We start from the raw sequence: 25,995 nt of genomic DNA, 5'->3' as shown, positions 1-25,995 counted from the left end.
GTGTTCACAACCCAACAACCCTTAACTTTCCATAAAAACCCATGAACACCAAAGGAATCTTTTGCCACATACCTTATCACCCCCCCCAAAAAAATAAGCTTGCAAAAAATGCATATAATTATAGCATATATGACAATGACAATGAGGGCAGCATACAATATGAACGGTGCCAGGATATGGCTAGTTTCAATCCAATTTTCGCTTAAGTAGCCTTGTTTTAGCTAAGGTAGAAATGACCAATTACTTGACGCTGGGGACAGTTTTGATTTTCTGATGGCGAACTACAAACGGGTGTTCTCGATTCAAGGCATAATTTCCTATACATGTACCTTAGTCACCTGTGGGACTAGAAATCACGATGACTTTTCCATGGGTGCCATTACTCAGTGCTGTAACTCTGAGTCGGGCTTTTGTCCAAAGTTGACCAAATGTTGGCAGAATTGTCTTTGAACATGTTGAAAGGGGAGGTAATGACCAAAAAAGAAAAAGGTAGAGGAAGAAAGAGAGTAATCTGATTTATTTGTAACAGACATCCGTATTAGCCCCCTTTTTACTGTTCCCCAAAAATCCACGATCTACACCACTTCCCACTTGATATCTCGAATTCCCAACAATCATAAAAATGAGGTTGTAACATCTCCTACTTTGCTTGCACGGTGGATGTACCTCCACCCCCATCTCTTCCCAGGGTCATGCCCTGGCCCAGGAAAAATTTGAAACTCCCATCTTCGAAACCATTCCTTTATTTTCTTAAAACACGCAAACTAGGTAGAACACCCCTCTATCTGCGCCGTGCTCGCCCCACCCATAGACCTGGAGGAGAAAAAAACAATATGCCCCACCCAACCTTAAAGTTTAATATAGTACCTGACGATGAGGGCAGTATACATGTACCGGGATCTTTTGATGACAAACATGGCGACTACCAGGAGCGCGGCGAAACGTGCAACAGAAGAAGCAGAACGAGAGCGAAGGGGCGATATTTCGCAGGATGAAAAAGAGGAGAGTGTCCAGGAAAGTGAGGAGCCCGTAAAGCAGTCTGAAGATGCAGAAAAGCCCAAGGTTTTGCCCGTCAAACCAAGAACTTTCCTACGGGAGTTGCTTTCGGAATCCATACTGGGTACGAACTACGATTTCAACAACTTGAACATGTTGAACAGGTGTCGGGACATCTCGTACCCGGGACAACTCGAACCCAAAATTTCACACCTGGGACATCTCGTACCCGGGACAATTCGCACCCGGTAATAACATATACACTTAACTTGCACTTAACTTGATTTACGATTTTGATAAATGTGCTCCAGTAATTAAAACACTTCGGACAATATCACCATACTAGCATGACTAGATTGACTTTGGGTTTTCTTCTTCGTGTGAATTTGTTTCCTAAAAGATTAGTATCAATCACAAACAAGACAAGTAAGGCCCTTTTTACTGTCTGCAAATTGGTGGTTCTGCACAATTCAAGTTTCAGAAATTTGTGTCAGTCACAAAAAAGACAAGAAAAGCTTAATTTTCTCTTGGGTTACAAGTTGTCCTGGGTACGAATTGTGCCGGGTGCAAGTTTTTCCGGGTTCCAGATGTCCAACATTCATTGAACAGATGAACAAGCTCAGAAACGGTCGGCCAAGAACACTATTTGGGACTGCTGTTTAGTGTCACCAAGTGTGGACACACAATTAAAAAATGTTAGAGTTAACAAAGCGTCAAAAACTTGAAAATACCCTCTAAAGATTCAAAAGTAATAATAAAGCAACAGAGGTTTCAGTACTCCAGGAATTTAGGTTTTAGTACTCTAGGAATCATTAAGTTTTTACAGACCTTGAGGACTGACATTTGCAACATACAACTCACTATAGCAAAGTTTTAGCTATTCGGACTGTACCAACTTACTCTGCCATCACAGATATTTATGCAACAAGAGAACCGACGATGTACAGCATGTACAAGTGTTCTGTCTCGCTGTTGACAGCAGATTGACAATTACAGTTTTATCAATCACAAATGCACTTTGTATGCATCACACTGCACATGTGTTGGGCTGATGGCTGAACCATTATCGGAGGATGGGGGTGGAATTCCTTTTTCAAAGCACAACTGTCCATTGTCTCTGTAAACAATTTCAGTTTCCAAATCTGCCTTTATATACAAATTAAGTGTGTGGATGAACCTCCAGGAATACCCCATCTTTTTACAGTGCATCATACAGCTTGCCTCTGCTATATCAGTTCCAAGATAATGACAGAAATAGGGATTTTATTTATTATTTTTTCAATTTTTTTAGCGTTGATATTCAAGAGATATTTGTTGAAATTATTTGTTGAATTTATTCTCCAGGTTTTATATTTTGGTCAGTGTTCCATGGTCTGGCTCCCATGGTGTGGTTTTACCCCATGAATGAGCTTCAGATTACTGGCTACGAAGCATTGGGCCTGATCTGGCTGCTGCCGGTAGTATGCACTGTTGGGGCCATTAGGAATGCTGTCGAAACACGCTGGGGGTTGTTCGTCTTGAGGCTTGTGTGCGTCCTCAGCATTGGGTCATTCCAGGCCTCCACAACTCTACAGCGGCTGGTGTTTCTGACAGTTGGGAATGGAGCAGCGACACTCCTCCTGTGTGGGATGCTGTGGAACAGATCGCTTCACCAGAGGTGATACAGCTTTTGTGTTTCGTCAACAAATTGGTCGCTGTTCAAACTTATCTATACATGTAGGTTTGGCACCTGCTGATGATAATGCAGCAGATGCCAGTGTACATGCAGATGTTATTGGTGTTGAGGTAGAACTTTTGCAGCGCCGCCTACTCTTGATACTTTTTCACTGTTGATGCTTGCTCTGCGTTTGATGTTGGTGATTGTGCTGCTGCTGCACTTTGAGGCTGTTGTAACATAACAGCTGTGCACAGCCATTCACATCTGACACATAGTTTGTTTTCTCGTTTCATTTGCAGATCTTCATCCTTCTGGGGCCTTATGATTGGTTTTTTCGCACTGTTAGTATCTAGAGTATGGTATGTGTCCCTCAACCCAACATGGAGTGATGCACGAGCTAACTCTATCATCATAACCCTGGGAGTCATAGCCACAATTGATCGATTCCTATCAGGTAAAATTGAATTCTGTTAAGAATACTTGACTCTATTTGTGAACTTGACGGGGTCTGTTTTTGTTCACAAGGGAAGGAGAATCGTACTCTAGGTCCAGTATGTTTTTTCTTTTCCACTTTAAAAACACTTTTCAGAGAGATGCCAGGTTTTAGGCAAAGGCCTGATTTCAAGCTCTTTGCTTTGAAATGTTGGCCTAAGACTAACGTAAGGCCTTAAAAATGAAGTATATTTCGGCTTCTCTGGCCTTATTTTTTGGGGGTATGGACAAGGATTAGATTGGCATTCATGTATTCAAGATCTGGGGAAAAATTGACTATCTAAGCCTACTGAGAACCAGTCAAGGTCAGTATCCAATGCAACAAATTTTAGCCTGTAACCAACCATTACCCCTAGTTCAAACAAATTCTGCACCCCTTTTCCTATACTGTGCTTCTACGCAAACTTTCCTGAGAACAGGAGTCCTGGCGTTCAAATAATACTCCCAATTCTTGTGACCGTGTCAGTAAATACGAGCGTTTACTATTTGGGAGTTCCGCAGAATGGATCCATATGTGGAATTTATGGGTACAATTTTCATTAAAACTAAACGTTTTTTTTGCCAACCAGTCCTTTTGCTAGCCATATGTTATCTTTTGTTGAAATTGAAGAAATGATTGATTTACCCTTTTTCTCTGCTACAGTGGAGTACCCTGAGCCCCAAGCAGAGCCTGACCCAGCCATGGCAAGCTCATGGCGGCGGACAGCCATGGGCTTTGGTAGTCTGCTTTTCCTGACCCACTGGCTTTTTGGGGAGGTGTCGGTAATCTGTCGTTGGACAGTGAAGGGGGTTCCATACCCAGGACCCTCCCCTTTTCCAGGAGGGTGAGTAGAAAAATTCAGATCTTTGTACAAGTCCATCCCTCTCCTTACTTCCCTGCCTGAAGCATGAAAGAGATTAGATGCTTTACGATTGGAATGCTACAAGGAAGTGTAGTTTGGGTCAAAAAAGCTGGTCTCATTTTTTCTTTAATTGATGGTTGAAGCCCAAAAGATTGAAGTTGCCAATATTAATTTGAGGCCAAACCGAACAAAACTGTCTGAGCCATTTTTGAGGTTAAACGATATGTTGCACAGGATAAGACAGCAGCAATTCTCAACAGTTTTCACCCACATAATATCTATTTTCATCAAGGTTGCCAAACTGTGTGAACATCAAAGCTGAGATCTGTTTGCTCTAGATAACGCAAACTAACAAGATTACAGAAAAAAATAGGGCACAAGACTCATTTTGCAGATCAGGTCAGTCTTGTTTCTAAGAATACCTCTGCCATTTTTGTTTCTGTTTTCATCAGTGCGGCAGTCTTTGTGGAGCTCCTCACAGGCATGCTGATGTCTTCCAAGAAGGACCTTCCTACCAACTTCCTGTGGTCCTGGTTTATCGGCCTGCACTGCTTTCTGGGCCTGTACTACCTGAATGCCTATCTAGGCTTCTTCTGCGGCCTAATGCTGTCTATGTACGTCATGTCCATCTGGCCTGAGATGGTTGACCGGTTGACTAGCTGTCCTCCAGCCAAGACACTGACTGCAGCCATGGCTATCTACCTCTTTGCGATGCTGTTCTCTGTTTGGACGACAGCTTACAATTTTGTACCTGGTGGCGTTTATACAAGGTCAGTCTAATGCCAAATTTTTTCACACCAGAGATATGTCTAGGTGGACGAGAATATCCAGGAACTTCAACTATTTCTTGATCTCATTCCCAGACTTCTTGTCTTGAAAATAATCAATTCTTGAATCTGTAATGCTGAATAAAAACAGTGTCTGAAAGTGTGTTAGAACAACATTCCACTGAGACCTCACCCGATTTTAGTCATAGTGAGACATTACCAATAAAACCTGTAATGTGTTCTCCTACTGCATCAGGAAATCCTTGTCATAATTGTAAGTTCATCATTTCCACCGGGAACAGTCTTTAAATGTCAGGGTTTGTTACAGAAATATTTGTTTGTACGTATAATGTATATGCTGACATTTTGCCCTTCTAGTTAAAACCCTGGACAGTTTCATAAATTGTTTCAGTATCAGCTGGATGCATATTTGAAGTCCCTACTTAACTTGATTAATTTCCTTCCCAATTTCCTTTGTCCCGAACAGCTAGTACTTAATTCCGAAACCATTTGTTAGCAGGATATGGCTGGCATTTGAAAACTTGTTGTCCAAATTGGGCGTGGGTGGGAAAATTAGAGTGTCTGTAATGGCTTGCAGGGTGTTGAAGAGATTCTTGAACACCGATATCTGTTCAGAGCCACAACCAGTCATGTTTTCTTCCGCCACTTTCATCTTCTTCCAGAGAGCAGACTGGTCTACTGGGTGCCTTTCTCATGTTCAACATTGTTCGAGCGTTACTGCAGGGCAAAGCCAGGGATCACCAGAACCCACTGAGCAAGCACATCGCCTTCCCCAACCTGGATGGAACGGGCACTTATCAGATTTTTGCAGATGCCAAAATATGTGAGTTTTTTAGATGCACCTCTCCTGACCACAAGTAAACTGGTGCTCTCCACTGCCTCAAATGTCAGTATGGATTCTTGAGGCAGTGATGCAGGGAACCAACAATCTCTCTGAAACATTTCCTCACAGAGGTTGCAATTGCACAACACATGGAGTACCAGGTGTTCTTGTGTTTGAGAAGAATGGGAAATACCAGATGGAATACAATTGCCAATATACTGCATGCTTTTTTTGCATGACTTCGTAAACCATTTTTGCAAGGGAAGTTTACCAACAGGAATGGAGATTTCAAGCCTTGAGATCTTCAAACTTTTGTTATTGTTCTGCAGAAATCTTTGATACTAAAAGTTCGTTCCCAGAGAAGTTGTAAATCTATCATCGGTCTTCTCCGTCCAATTTCGTTTAGATTTTGTCCTCCTCCTGGTCATCGGAGGCGGAGGGTTCTTCTCCCGTTTCCACCCCGAGAAGTACCGAGCTCCAGCAAAGGCCAACCCGAGAGAGTTTACCGGCATGGTATGGACGGCTCACTTCATGTATGATAACAGGGGCTGGCCCAGCTATGAAAGGTCTGCCAAAATGATAGAAGACTCAGGTAAGAAGATCTCCATCAGGCCAGCAAGCCAACTAAGCAGTCAGTTTTAGATTTATCTGTTCACCCTGCTTCTCCTACAATTCACCAAGTGATTGCTTCTACCTCTTCAGGATTATTGGCCTCATAACTGACACTCTCTGACTGAGAACCATGCACACTAATGTGAAAGTTAGAAAGCTATGTGTGATATTGATGTGGCCTGTACCTAAAGTAAAACAGGGGAAGTAAATTGCTTTTGAATTTTGTGACTCCACAAAATGGGAGGGTAAATCTCTTGAATGATTATGTGATCCAAAAATGGTCTTTAAGTCAGCCATTCACTGTTGTTCATTAGTCAAAAGACTGACCTCAGCCAACTGAACTGCAGAGAGCGGCACAGTGTCACAAGGGGCAGCACCAGTCAGAACAGGAAAACCTGTGACACCTCTTGTTCCCATTCCAGTGAAATCAGGTGTGCCAGTCCCCCCCCAGGTAGCAACATGGAATGCTACATTTCCTTGCCATTTCTTGTCACTAGGTGCTGACGTGATAGCTCTAATTGAAGCAGATGCCTCTAAGCCGTACCTCGGACTGAATGACATCAGCATGTGGTTTGGGGAAAGGCTGGGAATGTACGATGATTTTGGGCCCTCCACAAAGTCCCACACTTGGGGGTGAGTATTGCACATCACTCAGTTTTGTGTGCCTGCTTATTGATGGTTTGAGGAATTATAAAAAAGAATCAAATTGGTCTTCCAGGGATTTGTGAAGAACGCCGTGTAGGATAATAATTTTCTTTCAAAATTCTTTGAAGAAAACTTGTATTCAGTCTTTGATGCACTGATTGTAAAGTTTCTTCGAAGAATATTTCTCCTGGCTCTCATGCAACACTGGAGACTCAAAACTGGGCTTGACCTTTACAACCCAGACCCCGACCTGGCCTTTGTCTTCTGAGTCATTGTGATTCTTGTGATTCATGGGTCTTGGATTTACCTTGCATAAGCCATTCATTTGTGCTGAATCTTTAAGACTCATGTCCCAACTAGGATTCATGTCTCAACTTGGACTCATGTCTCAACGTGGACTCATGTAAAATGTCTGGAGAGTGAAATATACCTTGGACCACTCCTTGACTTGTGACCACGACCTGATCTTTGATCTGTGTTACGAGGTCATAGACTTGATATTTTCGCATGTCTATTTCTCTCACCATTCAGGAGTCTTTTCCTGTCCAAGTTTCCAATCGTCTACTCAGATCACCTGCTCCTACCCTCTCCCAAAGGGGAATTGGCCCCTGGCCTTCACATGACGGTCAACATATCTGGCAGTCTGGTTGACTTTGTCACCGCTCACATGGGCAACACTGAGTAAGTGGCACAATAGGGTCTGCTCTTTTGATGTCACAGTCATGTTTTCTCTCCAAGGGGCTACTAAAACGTCGGTACAAAAGTAAAAGAGTAATTACCAAAGTGTTCCAAAATCCTACGCACCTGTCAGAACACCAGATAATAACACACATACTACTTAATACTAAATGAAACTACAACCCTATTTGAAGTCAATGGGACAATTGTCCAGTTTAAATGCATGGAGGTTTGTGGAAAAACTAAAAAGTGATATTTCTGCAAACTTCAGCCTCCCATACAACTTGTAGGCAAAATGAGAGTTGTCTTTTGCCAGTCTTTTGTGGGACAGTTGTTGCACCTGGGATCATTTCAGAGAAAGATTTGAGGCTCTGGGTTCTGAAAGTAAGGTTTAATAAGCAAGAGTCAGATTTGCTGTTGGGAACTTCCACTTGATTCCATGTTTCCAAGAACAAGACTTCATTGGCTTGTTATCTTCTGAATATTTTCAAGCTGGTTCATCGCTGCACCTGCTTGTGTGAATTTTCAAAAACATGTTTGTTTTTCAAGATCACATGTTATCCTTGTCTTGTTGTTTTCGCAGGGATGATGTGGACCGAAGGCTGCAGGCCGAGGTGCTCTCTAATATCACCAGAAGGAGGTAACAGTTGACTTTAAAACCATGTACTCTGTGAAGTGAAAGAGAAGTCACGTGATGCTGGGGTTCACCAGCACTATTGATCTCTTTGCATGGGAACCATGCGATCCTCCATACCTTCATGACACATTCTTTGATTTGTGAATAAATCCCCTCGTCCAATACGGGCGATTCATACTAGTGCACCTCTAAGAGTTTACAATGCATTGGCCAATCACAACGCATGAAATCTGTGGACCCTTTTCAAATATGAATTGGGTCAACAGATTCCGCGCATTGTAATTGGTCAATGCGTTGCAAACTCTTGGAGGCGCACTACATGTATTGTGAATCGCCCGTATTGACAGACCAGGTACTGCTTCACTTATCTTCCTTTCTAAAATTAGGACTTGTGGAGGGATACAGAGTGTTAAAATGTATGCAGGAATAAAGGTTGCAAGACGGGATTTCTACACTTGGTTGTTTCTTCCTTGATTGGTCTTAGTTCATTATCCAAAAATTGATTGGAAATTGGAAAGAAGCTATAAACGAAATAAATGGCAACCATTTTTAAGAACCATATCTGGCTTGGAGGTCACATACATGTATTATCATATGTACAGCAATGGTTATATCACCAATATCCACACCACTTCATCTTAATTAATCGTTTAACAAGCATGATATATCAGTGAATGGTGCACGTCAGGGTTGTAGTGGAGACCACTTAAGACCTGCACAAGACCACACAAGACCTCAAGTTTGAATTCAAGCCGCATGCTACTCAAATGATCTGCATTCCCTTGTCGTTGTTCACCCTTTTACTCGTGTCTGGGCTTGTAATGGCCTCAACTACAACACTGATGCAAGTGCACGCATAAGGTCATGATAAATTGTTTTACTGAAGGTCCCCCTCTTACGTCAAACTTTACAGCAAAAACCCTACCGTCTTTATGGGCTACGTCACCTCAGAACCTGGCAGCAGAGACTACACAAAGTTCACCACATTTGGAAAACTCTTGGTAAGCCCAAGCCTGGGTCATATTTTCTCTTCAGTGGTGGTGCAATGTTCATGGGGAGTGGATGATTACTCTTCACAGGGAATTTATGATGGAGGCCATGCCTCTCTTGTCCTAGTAATGTATCCTGCTGAGGAACACAAAATCCATGCATCATTGCTCTTTTGAAATCATTTGCTTCCAAGTTATTCTCTTTTACAAATGTTTTATTGTCTTTCCATTTATTCGGTCCATTTCAGGACATAGATCCCACCGATAAAGACAGGTTTTGTGAGTACATATTCTACAAGGGATTAATCAGGTAAGATGCACAGACTGTGATAACCTGTTGGCTGAGCACAACAGGGAAGTATTTGGCTGAGGGACAAGATCAAAAAGGAAAAGGGTAAATGAAAAAAATGTTGGGGTGAGCTCAGCCAAAATGAGTCTCTGTATCTTTTGTGTTTTATATTTCTTGCTATTATCCTTTAATCTTTTGTTGGTCCTTGGAAAATTATCAAGTTTCAAGCTATTTAAATCCTCCTTGACAAAGGTATTTTGAAGTTACTATTCCTTCCCAGTTAATTTCAAACTTCCTACTTTTGATGGACCTAGTAACAGCTACAAGCTGAGGCCAACTCTTGCCAACTATTAAAACTCTTTGAATCAAAAAGTGGTCCTCGTCTGATGTGCAACAATGGGTCTTCTGCATGTGTTCGTCCACAGGAAGGCTTATGCACGTATTTCCAAGAGTGATCTGAGTGACACAGAAGTGCAGTTGGCCAAGTTTGTAATCCCTGACACCAAAACCTACAGAGATAACGATGCAGTGACAACAAACAAGGAGGATGTGCATGAATCTGAGTGGCTGCCAAAAGTGTAAGTCCTTGCCTTATTGGTTCAAATTGTTTAAATGCTGATACTGTGAAAGCCGTGCATTGTGGAACACTTTTTGGGGTTCCATTTTGCTTTTAAGGATTTTGTTTAGCATAAACTCTCCCAAAGTGTACAGCTAGGTACAACTTCATGGCATTATTTCTGAGCTGTTCGTCAACCTTAAAAACAGTTTTGACATAAATAATTTAATTTGGTTTGTGACGCCACAGATTCGGTTCGCACTACGTCGGTGATTGGCACCAAGACAGTCATCACTACCACATGGACACTCCAAAGTACTTCTACCACAGCAAGGATCATGAGGAGGCCACAAAACCACCAGAGAAACCTAAGAGGGGCGATTCCTAGACTTCAGAAGAGGCACAGTCAACTGAAGTGGGTTTTTTGTTAGTAACAGATGGTTTGGATTTCTAGAAGTTCATGAAAAAGGACTCTGGGTGGGTATGTTTAAATGCAATATTATACGAAATGATTATGCAGTATTTTTGAAAGTTCTTGGTTCAATAGATTATTTCTTCGTGTTTTTGAAAGAGATTTTAATTTTAACCACTTCGTGCCGAGCCAATTTATCCATGTTGATTCTGCTGGGCTGGGTGACTTTTCATTTTTTCTTTTTCAAAATTCTTTAAAAAGTCATAACTTCATTTACTGGATGTTTACACCCACACGAATGACTGTCTGGTGGTATACTTTAATCTCACATACGACAGCAATTGATGCCCGAGTATTTCAGCCAGGCCTGCCGCCTTGTAAAAAGAGCCCAGAGTGTGCGGTATTGTGTAATTTTCTTTTGTTTTCAAAACTGACACCGTGCGCTGCTGATGTCTTTTCAATAGGGGCCAGACTAGAGTGCAGCGGTATTGTATCGCTCATCACTGGAGGCACTTTTATTCCACTCGCACTGAATGCCAAAAACAGTGGTATAATCTTTCAAACAATGACAGATTTCTTCGCTATTGACAACTGAAAAAATGTTGGCAATGCCCAGTAGCTCAGTCTTTTGTTCCAAGTACAGTCTTCGTTACAAGGCCAAGCTCTTTTGTCCGGCTTTGGGCTCCCTGGCGTCATGTATAAAGCCTATGCATCCGAAACCAGGTACCCCAGCACAAAGTGGTTAAAAGGCCTTCCCAAAACACTCTTTCATGAAGTAATAAATTTACAGAAATCCAGGCTTTGGTGTAAATTTATAACTGCCTCCAAAAGTCAGAGAGATTTTTTTTTACGTGAGATGATCAAGTAATGTATTTGTGGTAATTGTTATTCCGTGTTGGTGCATACATTTTTGAGGTTTGTGAAACCTGATTTTAAGAATTGTGAAAAATCATGTAATTTAAATGTTTAATCGAGCAGTGTAATGGTTTCATTCTGCCAAGTTTGTCAGTTGTGAATAATTCATAAAACAGAGGGTTTGGGAAACTTGACAAATATATCTTTTCTAAACAGAATAATTTGGTATCTAAACAAAACAGATCTATCAAAATAATTTTTGTAGTAACAATCATTTTAATAATAAAGTGAGAAATTGTCTCAAATATTTGTAGGCCGGTGTAACAAAATGTCTGAAGAGAAATTCTGTGCCCCAGACTGCATGCATAATTTCTTTATGAACAACTCAAAACAACAGAGCAAGTTGCAATTATAGCAGTTGTTGGTTTAAAGTTGAAGCCTCTGCTTTGGGACTGCCACCCTCTCCTAAAAAGTCTCAGTCAACTTTTGGTTTGCAATCTCAAAGTTACATCCAGCAGTTTTAGTGAAGTATCTTCAGAACTGTCACAGTTGTGAAAGTTTCCCCTGAGAAAAACTATTGGTAAAATGTGGGTGGAAGTTGAAACCTTTTGTATATTGTGGACCATTTTCTCCTAATGCAGTACATACTTGGCCTCTCTGTGGCAATCTCTGAATTACTTGCGTTTATTACTGCATACTGAAAGAGCGTGCAAATTGTCACCCCATTCAGAAAAGCCACCATTCACAAAAGTTGGAATCTTCTCCACATGTAACTTTGAAATTATACCGAAAATGCCTCCTTTAGAGATTTTCATGAAAATGATTCCCTTTTCTTTGCATTATTGCCTCTTTCACGGTTCCTTTTGTGCTTGTAATTTTGACTAGTTTCCCAGAAATGTACACTCTGTTTGTATTTCCCTGTCAGAGCCACTGATCCATTCATTATTAACCAGGAAATATTTATTTCTGATATTTTCTGGCTTTCAAAAATGTACAATGCACAAAAATATTGCAATTAAATTGTATTATCTTTCTTTTTAAAAATACCATTAATAAACCTTTTTTGTGCACAATTCTTCCAGTTTTAGTGATGATACAGCTACTTTTTAGTGAGCAATATTTAGTTTTTGTTCATTCTTTTAATTAAGATTGATGTCACTGGAAGGAAATGAGGTTTCAGTAATGGTATGGATATATACATGTGTGTTACGAGCTTTAAAAACTCATTGTAGTGGTGCTGGTCTGAAGTTAATATACATTCAGTTTGGTTCAGTCACGTAGTAAGTTGAAATGTTCGTTGGGTTCATGTTTTGCACCATTGAGTCCAATTTTTTTATTAACTATGGCTCAGGTCTTGGTCCCAGTAAATGTACAGGGTCCAGTAGTAAAGTGCCGGATGGCACTGGAGAGGTATTTATTCACAGCTTTTAGCCAAGTAAGGACCTTTGGGTGCTGTTTGTAGCTGTGCAGAATTCATCAAGAATACAAGTTCTTATTAGCACTTGGAAGGGAGTGCAGTCTTAAAGGTAGACCTTGACCTAGTACTGCAGGAGAAGTATTGATACATTTGGTTCAGTCTTCTTTTGACTTTTCCTTTATGCACTCCTTAATGTTGATCCTTGACAGTGTAACATTTCATATTGACCCTTGGCCTACACAGAAGCTATCTAACATCAACAATTGTGTAAAGTTCCATTTGGAAATGCAAAGATCTTCCAATTCAGATCTTGTCAAATTGTTTGTATTCAAACTTAAGTAGCAATATGTTTCATATTTAGTGACTGAAATATATCATGGTAACGTGTCGTAGGCTCATCGTTTGTGAAGGCTTCACATACCAGAGTATTAATTACCAGTCAGGATGTGTTGTTTCGAAAGTTAATAGCAAGAGAACCCAAAAATGTGGTGTAATTTTTGGACTCGTAATTTGAATGACTTCTCGTAGATGTGCCCCAGCACAAGGAATCAAAAAGAAAGGGGATATGTAAATTTACGTAGTGTCATTCTTATAAATTTTCAAATTTAGTCGTAGTTGAATAAACCTAGTTTGATAAACAAAGTTTAGAAGTAAAATGTAGCCTTTGATCAAGGCGCCCGCAGCGAAATGGATAGACATCACACTCTGTTCACATGTGTGCTTTGGAGCTGGATTGCTCCCCACCTCTCTGTCATAGGGAAGTGCACATGTAAACAAAGCATGGCGCCATTACGCTATGGTCTATTATTCCCATTGCTTTCATTTTCTGTACCTGCCGATTAAGCTGAATATTCTTGTGTTAAATGGTAATCATTTGAAAGAAAAAAGGGGGAAATTATATTCGCTGATTTTAAAATTGTCAGTGTACTTGGCAGATATTAATGCAAGGGTTGTGTGTGTAATTTTTAGGTCAATAAACTTAGGATTTCAGAGACTGAAAAAATGAAATTTCACTTGTGAAATATTTCACCACTTACATGTTGAATTTCAGGACAGTTAACACAAAGTGCATTCACAGCTTATACAAATCGAACATTTACAAGTACATGTACATACTTATTCGGTATTGTTCATGAGAGTCTTAACTCGACAACTGATCAATATCAATCATGCTCACAAATACTTTTTAAAGTCACTATCTGAACCAGGCTTCTCATACAGGGCATCTTTTCCACTTTCGAGAGAAAAGATACTTCCTTTTTCCCAACCTTTTTCCCTTCTCCTTTGTCATGGTTTCATCACATGCATACAGATTCATACTCCACAAGAGTTTCAATGGTAAGACTTTCTCACTGTAAAAAAGACACTTTTAAATGCATTGATCTACCACCAGGTATTGAGGATAATAACACTGCTTTCTACATATATGTTCTTTTTCTAATTTCCATTTTTACAAATCAGGGTTTCTTTGTCATATAAAGTGACTTTAATTACTTCAAGTATACATGTACACAAGTGCTACCAACTGCTTTGAAAATTACATTTAATGCTCAAATGCATCTTCCTTGAAAACCAAATACAGATCACTTCAGGAAAAAAGTACACTGGTAACAACAACACTGGTAACCATCATTGTTTGATACAGAAGGTTGCCTTAGAAGTTCCTGTGCTGGCCCCTTTTAGCAACTTAGAACGATGAACTCGCTGTTCAAGAAGTACATGTTCATTGTTGACAGTGAGATTGTTGCAGGTTTGACAGATCAACGTCAAGGAGCAGAAGTAGCTAGCAAAAGACATCACTAAACAGCCAAAGCAGGAGCACACCAATCCAGCAACGTCAATGAAATAGAAATGGGCAGCCTTCTCGAAGCTGGGACGAAAGATTGAGAGGTTTTATGCCATATTTGACAAATGTATAAACCAGGCACAGTAGGATTAGTGGATTCAATGATAATGATGATTTATGGGTGAACCCAGAGGACAACTTCTGTGACAAACTCAGTAGGGACAAAAACGTAGCAACTAGAGTACCTTTTTGTACAGGTTAATTCTTCAATCAAAGGGGAACAATGGTTAGGAAAACAATGCAGCACATAGAATTCAAAATGCCAAAAAAAGAGAGCTTCAGCAAAACGTTTCTACACTCCTGGTAAAAACTGTGTAACAAGGCTGGTGCATTTTTGAATATAATGATACTTCAGGATTAATTTGATACAAAGCAAGACAGACTAAATGAGAGCTTGTGATTAAGCAACGAAACAATTTGGATCAACTAAATTTGAACTATAACTAAGGCTTTCAGTAGAATAACCTAAAGTAATTCATGGGTATATATATAAAAAAGAATTTCAAGAAATGCCAACCAAACCTCAGATTTTTTCCTCAAGTTCGTGAAAATGAAATAATTATTGTAACTTCCAACACAGATAATGTATTGCACATTTTCAAATACCTTTCATCATTTGTTGCAACTTTTAGAAAAAATAAAGAAAATCTGATCTAACCGTTCGTTTCATCATTTCTCTACCTCTTTTTAGTGTTGCAGTTTTCAAGGCCATTTCACAATTTACATATGCTGCTAAATATTGTACATATACAACATTGAAATTTTGCAAAGCAATTTTAATCAAATAAACAGAACTATTCCACAAGTACTATCTGTGAAAACTGCATTGATAATTAGTAGCTGGTATAAAATTGCTTAGATTTTTTTCCATGACAATTTGCCCCCCATTAAAACAAAACCTAAATCTTTGGTAACAGAAACTTAGTATACCAATGCATTCTGGGCTTTGAACTTCACATATAGCAGCAAGTCTTTACAATCCTGAAGTATCCCAAACTTTGCTCCTGGATACAGGCAATCAAATTAAATCATACACATCTTTTTCTTTTAAAAAACCTCCATGTTTGGCTCTTTTGTTTTTGAAATGACTTTGCGCCAGTGCGTGATTTGACTACCTTATTCCTAGCTTGAGGTAGTGGTGTCGTCAGATTTGTCCTGATTTGATTCTGCCTCTGTTACATCCTTCTTCTGGCTTGCTCTGTCTGTCTGCTCTAGCGTCTCAGATGATGTGACGGTCGTCTCCTCTCCCTTGGGTCTCTCTGTTTCTCCAGCAGACGAGTTTGCCTCAAAACCAACCTACCAAGAAACCATTTCACCAATGATAGAATCTCTGGAAAGATCCAAGGCCACAATGTTTTGCCAAGGTCAAACACGTGAATTTCAACAATAAAATCATACCATAGTTTACAGGGCCTTATATCAATTGTGAAGGTTAACCAGAACTAACATCTTCGCCTGATTTTAGCAATGTGATTTGTGAAACCGAGGACCAGGCTTGTTAATACCACTTACTCTAAATTGCTCACAGCCAGGATATTTAACCTTTGGTTTTTGCCTGGTATTACAAAACTTGTAAAAATCATAACATAAAGACACTAGACTTGTTGATCATGGAAATCACTACACAAGAAATGGATTAAGTCACTGAGAGCTGGACTGTTTTTTGAGGACTTTTAATTTTAATATACCTCGGTGAAAACTTTTAAAGTTTATATACCTCTTTGAGAACTTTTAAATTTAATATATCCCTTTGAGGACTTTTACTTTTTATGTACCTCTTTGTGTTCTCCTGGGTTGTCTTTCGACTGATCTTCAAAGATGATGTCTTCGGGCTCCGGTGCTGCTGGGAGAAAGTCTTCATCAGGACAGAGTCTCTCAAACAGCCGCTTAGCCTGATGAAGCAAGACAAGACAGGAGACAATACAAGCAGCTAGCAGACATGCTGAATGGAAACATCAACGGTATTCTGCTTGTAGGGATGATGAGCAGTTTAAGTCCTCAGACTGAGTCATCAAGGGGTCAAGAAACCGGATTTACCAGCAGATGTCGTGCTAGAGCTCCTCAATGTAAGTCAAATCGTGAAAGAAATATCAGTTACATCCATGGCTTTTTCTTTGGGGGCACTTTTGCAGATAAGCAAGGAAAGTCAGCTATCTAATGCTTTACAGACACATCCTAATGGTGTTTCAGGTTGAATGGCTTCTGGCTAGTGCCCCCCAAACAGAGATATTGACAAATGGGAAGAGCCACCAACATAAGGCTGGGTAACTCAGTTGGTAGAGCACTGGTGCGGTGTTTCAGAGGCTGCAGGTTCAAATCCTGCTCCAGTCATTTCTTTGTTCATTTTCAAAATCATTCATAAGCTTTCGCTATATGATTTGTTTCATGCTTTACAGACACGTCAGTTGCTCTATTCCTAGGCAAGACTTGGCAACGGCAAGAGTTATTACAACTGGAAATCCCTACTAGCAGAATAGACTTATATGAAAGAAACTTAACAATACCATTCAACCATTGCAGGCCGAATGAAGTAATTAACATGCGATTAGTTTCAGTTGAGGTCAGGTCAGCTTCCAAGTTTAAGGATATTTCCAAACAAAGCTAATGCACTTGTTTGCTGTACCTGTCCTGCTTTTTCTATGTTACTTTCATTTTAAGTTGAAAAGTGGAAGACATGAACAGCTATTCTTTACAAATGACATCTCTCTTGTTACGATGCAAACCTGGAACCATCTCATTTGAGATCAAGTATTCGAAGCTGACATATTCACACAGCATTGGAAAGCAAAACCTTTTCCCCACTGCAAAATGCAAAGCACCATGCCGTCACTACAACACACACCTGTGCTACAGCATGCTCGAATCCTACTGAGGTCCCCGGTCCAGCAGTCACGAGCACGTTACTGGGAAGGCCCACAGCAAGGGCCGAGTCCTCACACACTGAAGCGTCCACCTGGCTGAAGAATAAGGACCAGAGGACCTTGGGCTTGGTGCTGGACTGGTCAGCTTCCTCTGTGGATGTCAAAGTAATTGTGGACAATGTTTGAGGCTTAGCAAGTCTCTTTCATGCTTTAATTTAGTCTGCAAACATAAGTGTTACAATACAAACATAGGACAGACAATTAAAAAGTGAACTAAGACAAGCAAATCTACAAATCTGTTTCTTGTAACAGTCCAAATCAACACCTCTAACTTTTTCTTACTAAATTACAAAGTTTCAGTCACTGGTGCCAATCAAAATCCACTGACACTATTATTTTAGTTTACTTCACTTAAACTTGAGAAACAAGATTTCAACATGTTCACAGCAAACGGCTGCAATTCTCACACATCGAATGACTTCTTTCCAGAGACGTTTTATGCAACGGCATTGAAATAAACCTGCTTGCTTGACTTTTTTCTCATTCTATATTTACCTGAGTTCAGTGGCTGAAATAAACTGTCCAGGGCATTTTGTACATCTGCCTTTGCCTGCCCTGTCCCGGCACATGTGAGATGTACGACAACTACAGCAAAAAAAAGATTGTACAAAATGTCACAATCAATTTTTTGTCTCTTGGGATATGGGAATTTTGAAAGCACCAACAAAATCTGGACACAGAAGCAAGAATTGAAGACTGATACATCAAGAGATGGCAACTGACAGCAATACGTACACATTTCTCTTGGGCAGGCGCATGACCCTGCTCCAAGTTCCAACACTCTGACAGGGTTATTCTGACCAGCAGGGGGCGGAACAGTCAACAGGGTTATCTACAAAATGAAAAACGTGAACTTACTACATGTATTTGGTCTTTAGCAATAGATGATTAACATGTACAATGCACATGGGTTGCATCAATGACCATCACCAAAGCTTTTTTTCAGGTCCTGGGGCCAATAAATAATTCATGAAAGGTAACACCTCAGTGGTGCTCAGGCTTTTCATCATGAAGACTCATTTTCCTTGGACATCCTCTGAATAGAAGTTTTAAATCCTAACCAGAGGAATTTCCCTGCATGTTTACTGCACAGTGGGTTCCCCCCACCCCAGTGAACATTTTTATGTTGTCACCTCCCCTCACATTTCTTGGATCTCAGGTGCTTCAGTGGAATAGATTCTTCAAGGAATCCTTGATTTCATCTGCAAGTTACTGTTATAATAAAGGTACGGCTAATCTCCTGACAAACTGGAAAGCGTACCTCTTCATTGTCTGTTGGTTTGAGGGACCGGTCTGTCAAAAGGATACCTCTAGAAACACTCCTGGGGTTGTAAAAAGGATAAAATATAGTAAACGTAGCTAAAAACATCTGTACATCCAATCTACTCTGAAGTCAAACACATTACAGATGGAGAAGTTTGTATTTCTCTTGAAGGAACAACAGCAATAATATATGCAATGTCTCAGGCTTACCCTAGCGTTGTGTTGGTTGCATGCTGTGGGGCATAGCTACTTTCCATGATCAGGTTGCTGTTAACAAGAAACCAAAACACAAAGCAGGATAACTCAGGGATTACCACTACTCCCTGTGACACATCACATTCCAAACATCAACCATACATAAATTATACCAAATGGTAATGTTGCTTTATACATTTGAAGTTAACTGCTTCGTGCCAGGCCCATTTATCTGTGTTGATTCTGCTGGGCCTGGTGATTTTTTTTTTTTTTTCAAGGTTCTTTAAAAATTCATAATTTCATTTACTAGACGTTTACACCCGAAAGAATGATTGTCTGGTGGTTACTCTAATCAGACAGACAACATCTATTGACACCCGAGTATTTCAGCCAGGCCTGCCACCTCGTAAAAAAGGCCCGGATTGTGCAATGTTATGTAATTTTCTTTTGTTCCCAAAACCGACACAGTGCACCGCTGATGTCTTTTCAATAGGGGCCAGACTAGAGTGCAGCGGTATTGTATCGCTCATCACTGGAGTGCTGGAGCGTTTTGTACCCAGTGGTAATCCGCTCGCACTGAATGCCACAAACAGTGGTATAATCTTTCAAAAAAATGATGGATTTCCTCCGCTATTGACAACTGAAAAAATGCTGGAAATTCCCAGCAGATCAGTCTTTCGTTCCGAGTACAGTCTTTTGTTACAAGGCCCAACTCTTTTTGTCTGGCTTCGGGCAGCTGGCATTCGGTATAAAGAAAACGAACCGAAAGCCAGGTCCCCAGGCAGCAAGTGGTTACGGTCAAAAACTTACTTGCATGTCAGTCTTCTCCCTTCGGAGTCAATGGCCCCTTTGCACCTGGAAGAAAGTTCAAAGGTCACATTTATTAAAAGATCATTTCCTCAACTGGCAAACTAATATCTGAGAAAACAATTTCTGTTTTCCAGAGTAATGTGTTCCTTCAAATTCTGGAGACAGTGGATCTGAATCCAGTCACAGAAAGTTTGGGGGAAAAAGGGTTTAAAAAACCAGCAGGAAACTTACACGTTGTTTTCATCCACGATGAGCGTCTTCAGGTTGGTCCTTAACATGTAGATACCGGCAAACACAGCACACATTCTGCAGAAACCATTGATAATTACAATTTCAAACACTAAACAGAATCTTTTCGGATTCCATAAAATTTCAAAATCAGCCATTGTGTAGAATTGGTTCCATGTACAGCAAAAAACATGGGTCATTTTTTTGTTTCAAACATTCCACAAGAGTATCTTTAACTAGTAACTTGAGAAGTACTAATTTAGTGCAAAAAAAGGAGAATTGAAACTTTCATGAAATCCATTTTAGGAAATGTACCTGCAAAAACACTGAGGAAGCTCGCCACTGCCATAGAGAGTCCAGAGGAAGGCTGTGTTGCCATAGCGACCCAGAGAACGAAGGAAGAACTGCATCGATTTGAGAGCCTGAAAATCAACCGTTACGTTTATGTTGTTGAGACTGGTTATGACTAGCCACTTTCCCCAACAAATGTTCAACCTAAGGCTGAGTCTTAAGGCTGAATGGACTTCAAGAGCTACGGCTACTTCTATTGTCAGCTCTTCTCCATGTATTTCCAATGGAGCAAAGACCAAGCTCTAGACAGCAGCTTTGAATGCAGCCTTAGAGCCCTTCTGTGTATAACAAATCTGCTTTAAAAAACAAATTCTCTGACATTTAGCATAATTTGCCTTGAATTCTATACAAGATATCTATGTCATGTGAGGTACAGCTTCACAAACAGTAGGTTAGTACATTTGGACCAAAGTTGAAAGATCCAATTAAATATAAAAGGAAAACAAGGCAAGAAAGAAGTATTTCATAGTGTTTCAAAAATGCCATTTACATTTCACCCACAATGAGTACCTCTTCTGTCGGAGTGTCTGCAGAAACCATGGCGATGGAGTGCATCACAAAGTGTTGGAGAGTTGGTGTGAGTTTCCTGGACTTCAGGAAATCCTCAAAGGGTCTGTCCCGGAACTCTGACATTCAGAAAGACAAACAAATAAATCAGCTTTAGCCAGGAAGAAAAATATGGTATTCTATGTCTCGATTAACTTTAATCTGTACGCTGGTTTACAAGAGCAAACAGCCAATTTTATGTTCATACATCTCTCACATTGACTCATAATGTTAAACCAAAGCGCAAGACACCATATTAGAAAAGAAAAAATGGTGATATATTTCCATAAATATGAAAAGAAGCCCTGAAAAATGTAGCCTTACCTTCATAGTCTTCGAGTCTATCCTGGTAATTCAGGCAGAACTCTATCAGACGCATCAGCATACGTTTCTCCAGCACACTCACGTACTTGCTGCTGAACACATCTGATCTGGAACAGGGAACCTGCATCGCCCCAAAATGCAGAGTTAACAAGAACTACTCAACTGCATTCAAACACCTACTTGTTTGTCCGTGAAGATTAACAGAAAGTATGTGATCATCTCTCAGATGTATTCCTCTAGGTTGGAAAGAGGCAACATTTTCTTGCAAGTCCTCCTTGTCCTTGTTTGACACACTATAAAGTAATCGGTCACGTATTCCTAGAAATACTTGGATTCACAACAGCTATCTTCGGATAAGCAACTGAGTCTATATGCTATCATCGGATACATACACAAAGTCACTCCATTAGTACCTTTTGTTTTAATACTCTCCATGTGCACAGTAGTGCCATGTCAGGTTGACTGATATAAAACTACACTGAGCATACGAGGATTCATGCCTATCTTACCAGTTCTAGTTTGTCCTTGATGACTGTGAGAATCCTGGTGACTGCTTTGAATTCTGCATATCTGCTGATTCGTGAGGACACCAGCAAATCAACCATGGAACCACGGCAGAACATGAGCTGCAAGTAATATACATGAAATACAATGCATCTCTTTCACCCAAGGATGTACTCTGTCGTCTATCTTTACAGGCTAACATAAAGGGATTTCACATTAGCGTCATCTGCGCATATCAGCATCGATACTGAGGCTCTCTGTGTTGAACTTTTAAGTAAGTTTGTAAGTGTGGCACCACTTCAGTTTAAACCATGCCCACTGCACATGCAGATACATGACCATCGCAGGTACGTTAGTTCGCGGTACACTGCCGTCATTTTTTTCTTTTGATTTTACATGTCGAGTCATCCTGAAAGATTCTTCCACAAAATGTGCAGCCTGAATAGCCTGAATTTTACATACCTTTATGTATTTTGTGTCTTGACTCCTTACTTTCAATCGTCTGATCGTTTTAAGAATTGAAGCTGACACATACAGCCTCGTTTTCAAACAAGGAAGTGCGCAGATCGACGCTAAAAGCGTCGCATTGTGATCCCTCTGTTATAGTGACCAAGAAATCCTACTGAATAGAAAGATAATGATGCCACGTTTTGTTCACGTGTGCTTTCCTATGGCAAAGAGGTGGGATGCAATCTATGTAGTCCCCATAGGAAAGTGCACATGTAAACAAAAGGTGACATCATTATGTTTCAGGTCTTTTAGAACAACTACCTGTTGATTTAGAGTAATCTGGGGAGAAAAATTAGAAGCCATTTTTGCAGTAGCACGACGCTCGTGGACAGGTGGTACCACTGCATTACATGCCTCTTCGATCAAGAGGGTGTCATGATTTGCCAAAAGCAATAAGCATGTCAAGCTTAACCACTTGCCACCGGGGTTCCCAGTACCAGAGAACTGGGCCTTTATTCAAAGCCAGGGTAATTCATCATTGTTTTGAAACAAAAACCATTGTTTTGCCGCTGCCAATGCCTGTGGATTATCCGCGGGGACAAATGCGCTCCAGCACTCCAACTATAAGCGATACAATACCGCTGTGTGCTAGTGAAATCCTGCCGCATTAGTAAAGACAAGACAGCAACACTCTGGGCCAATTTCCGGGACAAAGAAGAAATTATGCAACAACGCACGATGGGGCTCTTTACTGTGCAGCAGGTGTGGCGCTCACGCGTCAATGGAGGGTGCTTGTCAGATTAGACTAGCCACCGGACAGTCATTCATTTGGGTGTACACGTCCAATAAATGAAGATATGAATTTTTAAAGAATTTTGAAACCCCAAAATCGTGAAAAATCGCCTGGCAGTGGGTCATGCATGCCGCTAACTCAACCCAGCATGAAGTGGTCAAGAATGTGCCTCTGGGTACGGTGCTAATGCAGTATGGCGTCTCCTGTGATTAGTCAGTATGGGATATATGAATCCTCATTTAGATTAAGAGAAGTAAAGACAACAGGTGTACCTTTGGTGTTAGGTCAATGTTGAACTTTCTCCACAACTGGCTGATCTCTGCCCATGTCCAATCTCGTCTCTCACTTCTAGTTGCACTTGCACGTTGTCCTTCATCTGCTGAACTCTGACTGCTTGACCCTTGACCTTCATCTCCTTGTGCTTGTGAATCCTGCTCCTGTTGTCCAGCAGGCTCAGGTTCTTGCTCTTCTGAGGGGGTTTCACTCGAACTTGAACCTTCACCTTGTGAATTACGACCTTCGACCTGGTCAGATGACACTGGCTCTGTAGCTGCTACATCATTAGTCCCCGGTTGGTCAATGGAGATTGATGGTGACACAGAACTTGAGGACTCTCGGTCCTCATTGGCCGAGTTCTGGAGAGCCTCCGCTTCCTCGTCCCCACCCTCCGAGTGTGATTGGTCAGCTCCTGTTTGTGCACCTGCAGATGAGGCATAAGCCTCTGGTGCATTCTGGGAAGGGTCCTGCCCCTCTGCCCCCTGTAGATTTGGCTCCTCCTCTGGAGTGGACAAACGAGGGGGTATAATTACCCTCTCAAGACTGGGCAACTCCACACCTGCTCTGAAGTATGAAAAAAAGCAGCAGAAACAATATTTGAAAGGCTCATTAAATTAGCGATTTTGGGAGAACAGAGGGAGTGAGCAGCTTCCCTTCATTTCCATTTTTCCTAAACCTTTGAACTACTCTCTCACCTCACATAGCATGTGGCCTCTAACCCTGTCACTGTTCTACAATTCTGTGGCAGTTCCAGAAAGCTTTCTCCCTCCCCCAGCTGACTGTTATCATGTGGTCCTCCTCCATCTTGATCATCTGAAGCACCTGGCAATACTCCAGTTTCCTAAATTGCAAACAAAAATCCAGAAAACTTTAGAAATCAAATTTTTACTATCCCAAAACTAGTACACAACATGTTAACTCGAACCCTTGAGGCATACCCACAAAGTAAAATCAACATATATCAGCTGAACCCTACAAGTGTTTATACGCTTGACATATTTCACTCAGTTTGTGTTGATACTTAAGCAAATGCAATTAAACTTAGCATCAAATCATCCAGAATCGATCAATACCACAGCATGCTTTTTTCAGCAAATATGGGGCAGGGTTTCCACATGCAGCAGACTTGCTGCCCACATGTGGAAAAAGTAATGGATGGGGAAGTCAGGCAAAACATACTTCTGGAGCCTTGTGTTTGTCGATCCACTCCAATAGACTGCGCAGATGGAATGTTGCCCAGTCTCCGCTGTAGTAATCATTCCTGTGCAGGAAAAGACACAATCTGAATTAGTATCAATACAAAATTGTCAAAGTGCTGTTCTTAACATCACCACATAAAATTCTTTCAATTTTTTTCTTTAACTGTATATTGTTTTAAGCATTTAATGAGAGTTAAAGAATAAATCTTTGGTAGCTGACTCGAATCTTGATACTTCTTTCCTTTGACACTCCCCAAATGATTTCTATTTGCTGCTCCTTAATTTTTCATACCTTTTTTTGTATTCAGAGTAAATGCTGCTGAATGTAGCAACATAACTGTCATATTCTTAATTGCATCACTTCCTCTTCAGGCAAATTATCCTAGATTTACACGTGTACCTGTCAAGATGAAGAACCCTGTGACCAATTCTTGCTAGAGCAGCTGCCAAGATGCTCTCTTGTAATCCTGCCAAAGGACAACACCACTAAACTGAATTCACATTGATGAAATCCTCACACTACTGGAGTTCAGGAGTTAGATTTGTCAAAATCTGGATGCTTGGATCACAGCAATGAGAACTGATATTAAAATACATGTATTATTGTCACAAAATATCTGCACACAAATTCCACAGGAAATAATAAAAAATAGACACTGCCTATTAAAAGTAGAAAAATTCCCCAACACTGCCAGAACATCATTACCAAAAACAGTTCAGCTTTATCATCTTCAAGTTCAATGATCCTCACTGCAACAAACAGGACAATAGATCATCTGAATCCAAAGTCTATCGGCTGATACTGGAGACAACATTTGCACCATGAGGGGGGACATGGACAGCGCCTGTCTCTTCCCCCCTCCCCCCCGGAAAAGGTGAATAATAAAAAAGGGGGGATGGCAAAAAGAAATGACAAAGAGACTAAATTGGGTGAAAATCACCAATCTGCTTGAAAATATCTCAACACTGACCCCCTCCCCACTAGTCATTTCTTAGCTGATGAGTGCTTTGCCCCTACCCTAGACCCCCTCCCCCGGCCCTCCAAACTAAGCACGCAAAGGCCTACCACTGCCACTAGGGCCTAGTACCATTGAGAAAAAAGAAACAACTAAGACAAGACAAGTAATTTTCTAATAGGCCTATGTTAAACAAATTGAACATTTTGGAGTTTTATCAAAGCGAACTGTCTCATGATTTTTTGAGAATTTGAGTGCCTTTTTCATCCGTTATGCTCTGTGAACATGCATCACTGCATGATCATCTGATCATTCATCATTCAATTCATGGGCCCCTTGCACGGAGCAGAAGGCCTATTCTTCCTCACAAAAAAATCCACGATCAAAGGATTCCTATAAAGTGAAATGATCACAAAGTGCGCGGATAATATTCATTAACGATTTTCCGACGCAACTGATAAGCATTCACCTGTTCCGAGCACAATCTCATCATATTCTGTGGGCAGCTCGGGAGCAGCCATTTCTTCGCAGGCATAGAAAATCAGTAAATCACGCCTTTCAGTGTGAATCTAAATCCTTGACTGCAATTTTTGCTTGCGTTAAATGCGCGCTTCTCTTGCTCACAGCTATCGGAACCTGACTGCT

General features: G+C 40.7%; 2 protein-coding genes across 3 annotated transcripts; one reads left to right on the top strand and one right to left on the bottom strand.

Moving 5' to 3' along the window:
* Window positions 1-887: 887 nt before the first annotated feature.
* On the top strand, window positions 888-13,696 carry cwh43 (cell wall biogenesis 43 C-terminal homolog). Its single transcript, XM_022230772.2, has 14 exons — window positions 888-1,120; window positions 2,341-2,653; window positions 2,953-3,107; window positions 3,789-3,969; window positions 4,440-4,757; window positions 5,438-5,598; window positions 6,005-6,190; window positions 6,708-6,843; window positions 7,387-7,536; window positions 8,117-8,173; window positions 9,084-9,171; window positions 9,408-9,469; window positions 9,874-10,026; window positions 10,254-13,696. Exons 1-14 carry the CDS (start codon window positions 889-891, stop codon window positions 10,390-10,392), a joined length of 2,331 nt encoding a protein of 776 aa, XP_022086464.2. The 5' UTR covers window position 888; the 3' UTR covers window positions 10,393-13,696.
* A 14-nt stretch (window positions 13,697-13,710) lies between these two features.
* Window positions 13,711-25,957, bottom strand: LOC110976921 (rab proteins geranylgeranyltransferase component A 2-like). Of its 2 annotated transcripts, none has more exons than XM_022230637.2 (18): window positions 25,820-25,957; window positions 24,795-24,861; window positions 24,375-24,456; window positions 23,891-24,036; window positions 23,192-23,759; window positions 21,682-21,798; window positions 21,173-21,293; window positions 20,813-20,928; window positions 20,267-20,373; window positions 19,955-20,029; window positions 19,724-19,768; window positions 18,929-18,985; window positions 18,717-18,777; window positions 18,191-18,287; window positions 17,951-18,040; window positions 17,377-17,546; window positions 16,310-16,426; window positions 13,711-15,830 (listed from the first exon to the last, which is right to left on the bottom strand). In XM_022230637.2, exons 1-18 carry the CDS (start codon window positions 25,869-25,871, stop codon window positions 15,657-15,659), a joined length of 2,262 nt encoding a protein of 753 aa, XP_022086329.2. In that variant the 5' UTR covers window positions 25,872-25,957; the 3' UTR covers window positions 13,711-15,656. The 2 variants fall into 2 exon arrangements, with proteins under 2 accessions (XP_022086329.2, XP_086989434.1); XM_087133308.1 differs by having other exon boundaries at window positions 24,795-24,880; window positions 25,820-25,932.
* Between the last annotated feature and the right edge of the window lie 38 nt (window positions 25,958-25,995).

Source organism: Acanthaster planci, linkage group LG02, assembly GCF_054643075.1.
Source record: "Acanthaster planci isolate LZ-2023a linkage group LG02, COTS_SCS, whole genome shotgun sequence".
NCBI lineage: Eukaryota > Metazoa > Echinodermata > Asteroidea > Valvatida > Acanthasteridae > Acanthaster > Acanthaster planci.
Note: the sequence above shows the minus strand (reverse complement) of the source record. Positions and strands in the feature narration are given on the sequence as shown.

Bases quoted from the DNA above. Each gene is read 5' to 3' on its own strand.
- LOC110976921 (XM_087133308.1), bottom strand. From the start codon at position 25,885: ATGCCTGCGAAGAAATGGCTGCTCCCGAGCTGCCCACAGAATATGATG. The intron at 24,881-25,819 runs GTGAATGCTTAT...AATTCAGTTTAG, and splicing joins TGAGATTGTGCTCGGAACAG to TGGTGTTGTCCTTTGGCAGG. The intron at 18,986-19,723 runs GTAAGTTTTTGA...TCTTGTTAACAG, and splicing joins GGGAGAAGACTGACATGCAA to CAACCTGATCATGGAAAGTA.
- cwh43 (XM_022230772.2), top strand. From the start codon at position 889: ATGTACCGGGATCTTTTGATGACAAACATGGCGACTACCAGGAGCGCG. The intron at 2,654-2,952 runs GTGATACAGCTT...TTTCATTTGCAG, and splicing joins AACAGATCGCTTCACCAGAG to ATCTTCATCCTTCTGGGGCC. The intron at 5,599-6,004 runs GTGAGTTTTTTA...AATTTCGTTTAG, and splicing joins TTTTGCAGATGCCAAAATAT to ATTTTGTCCTCCTCCTGGTC.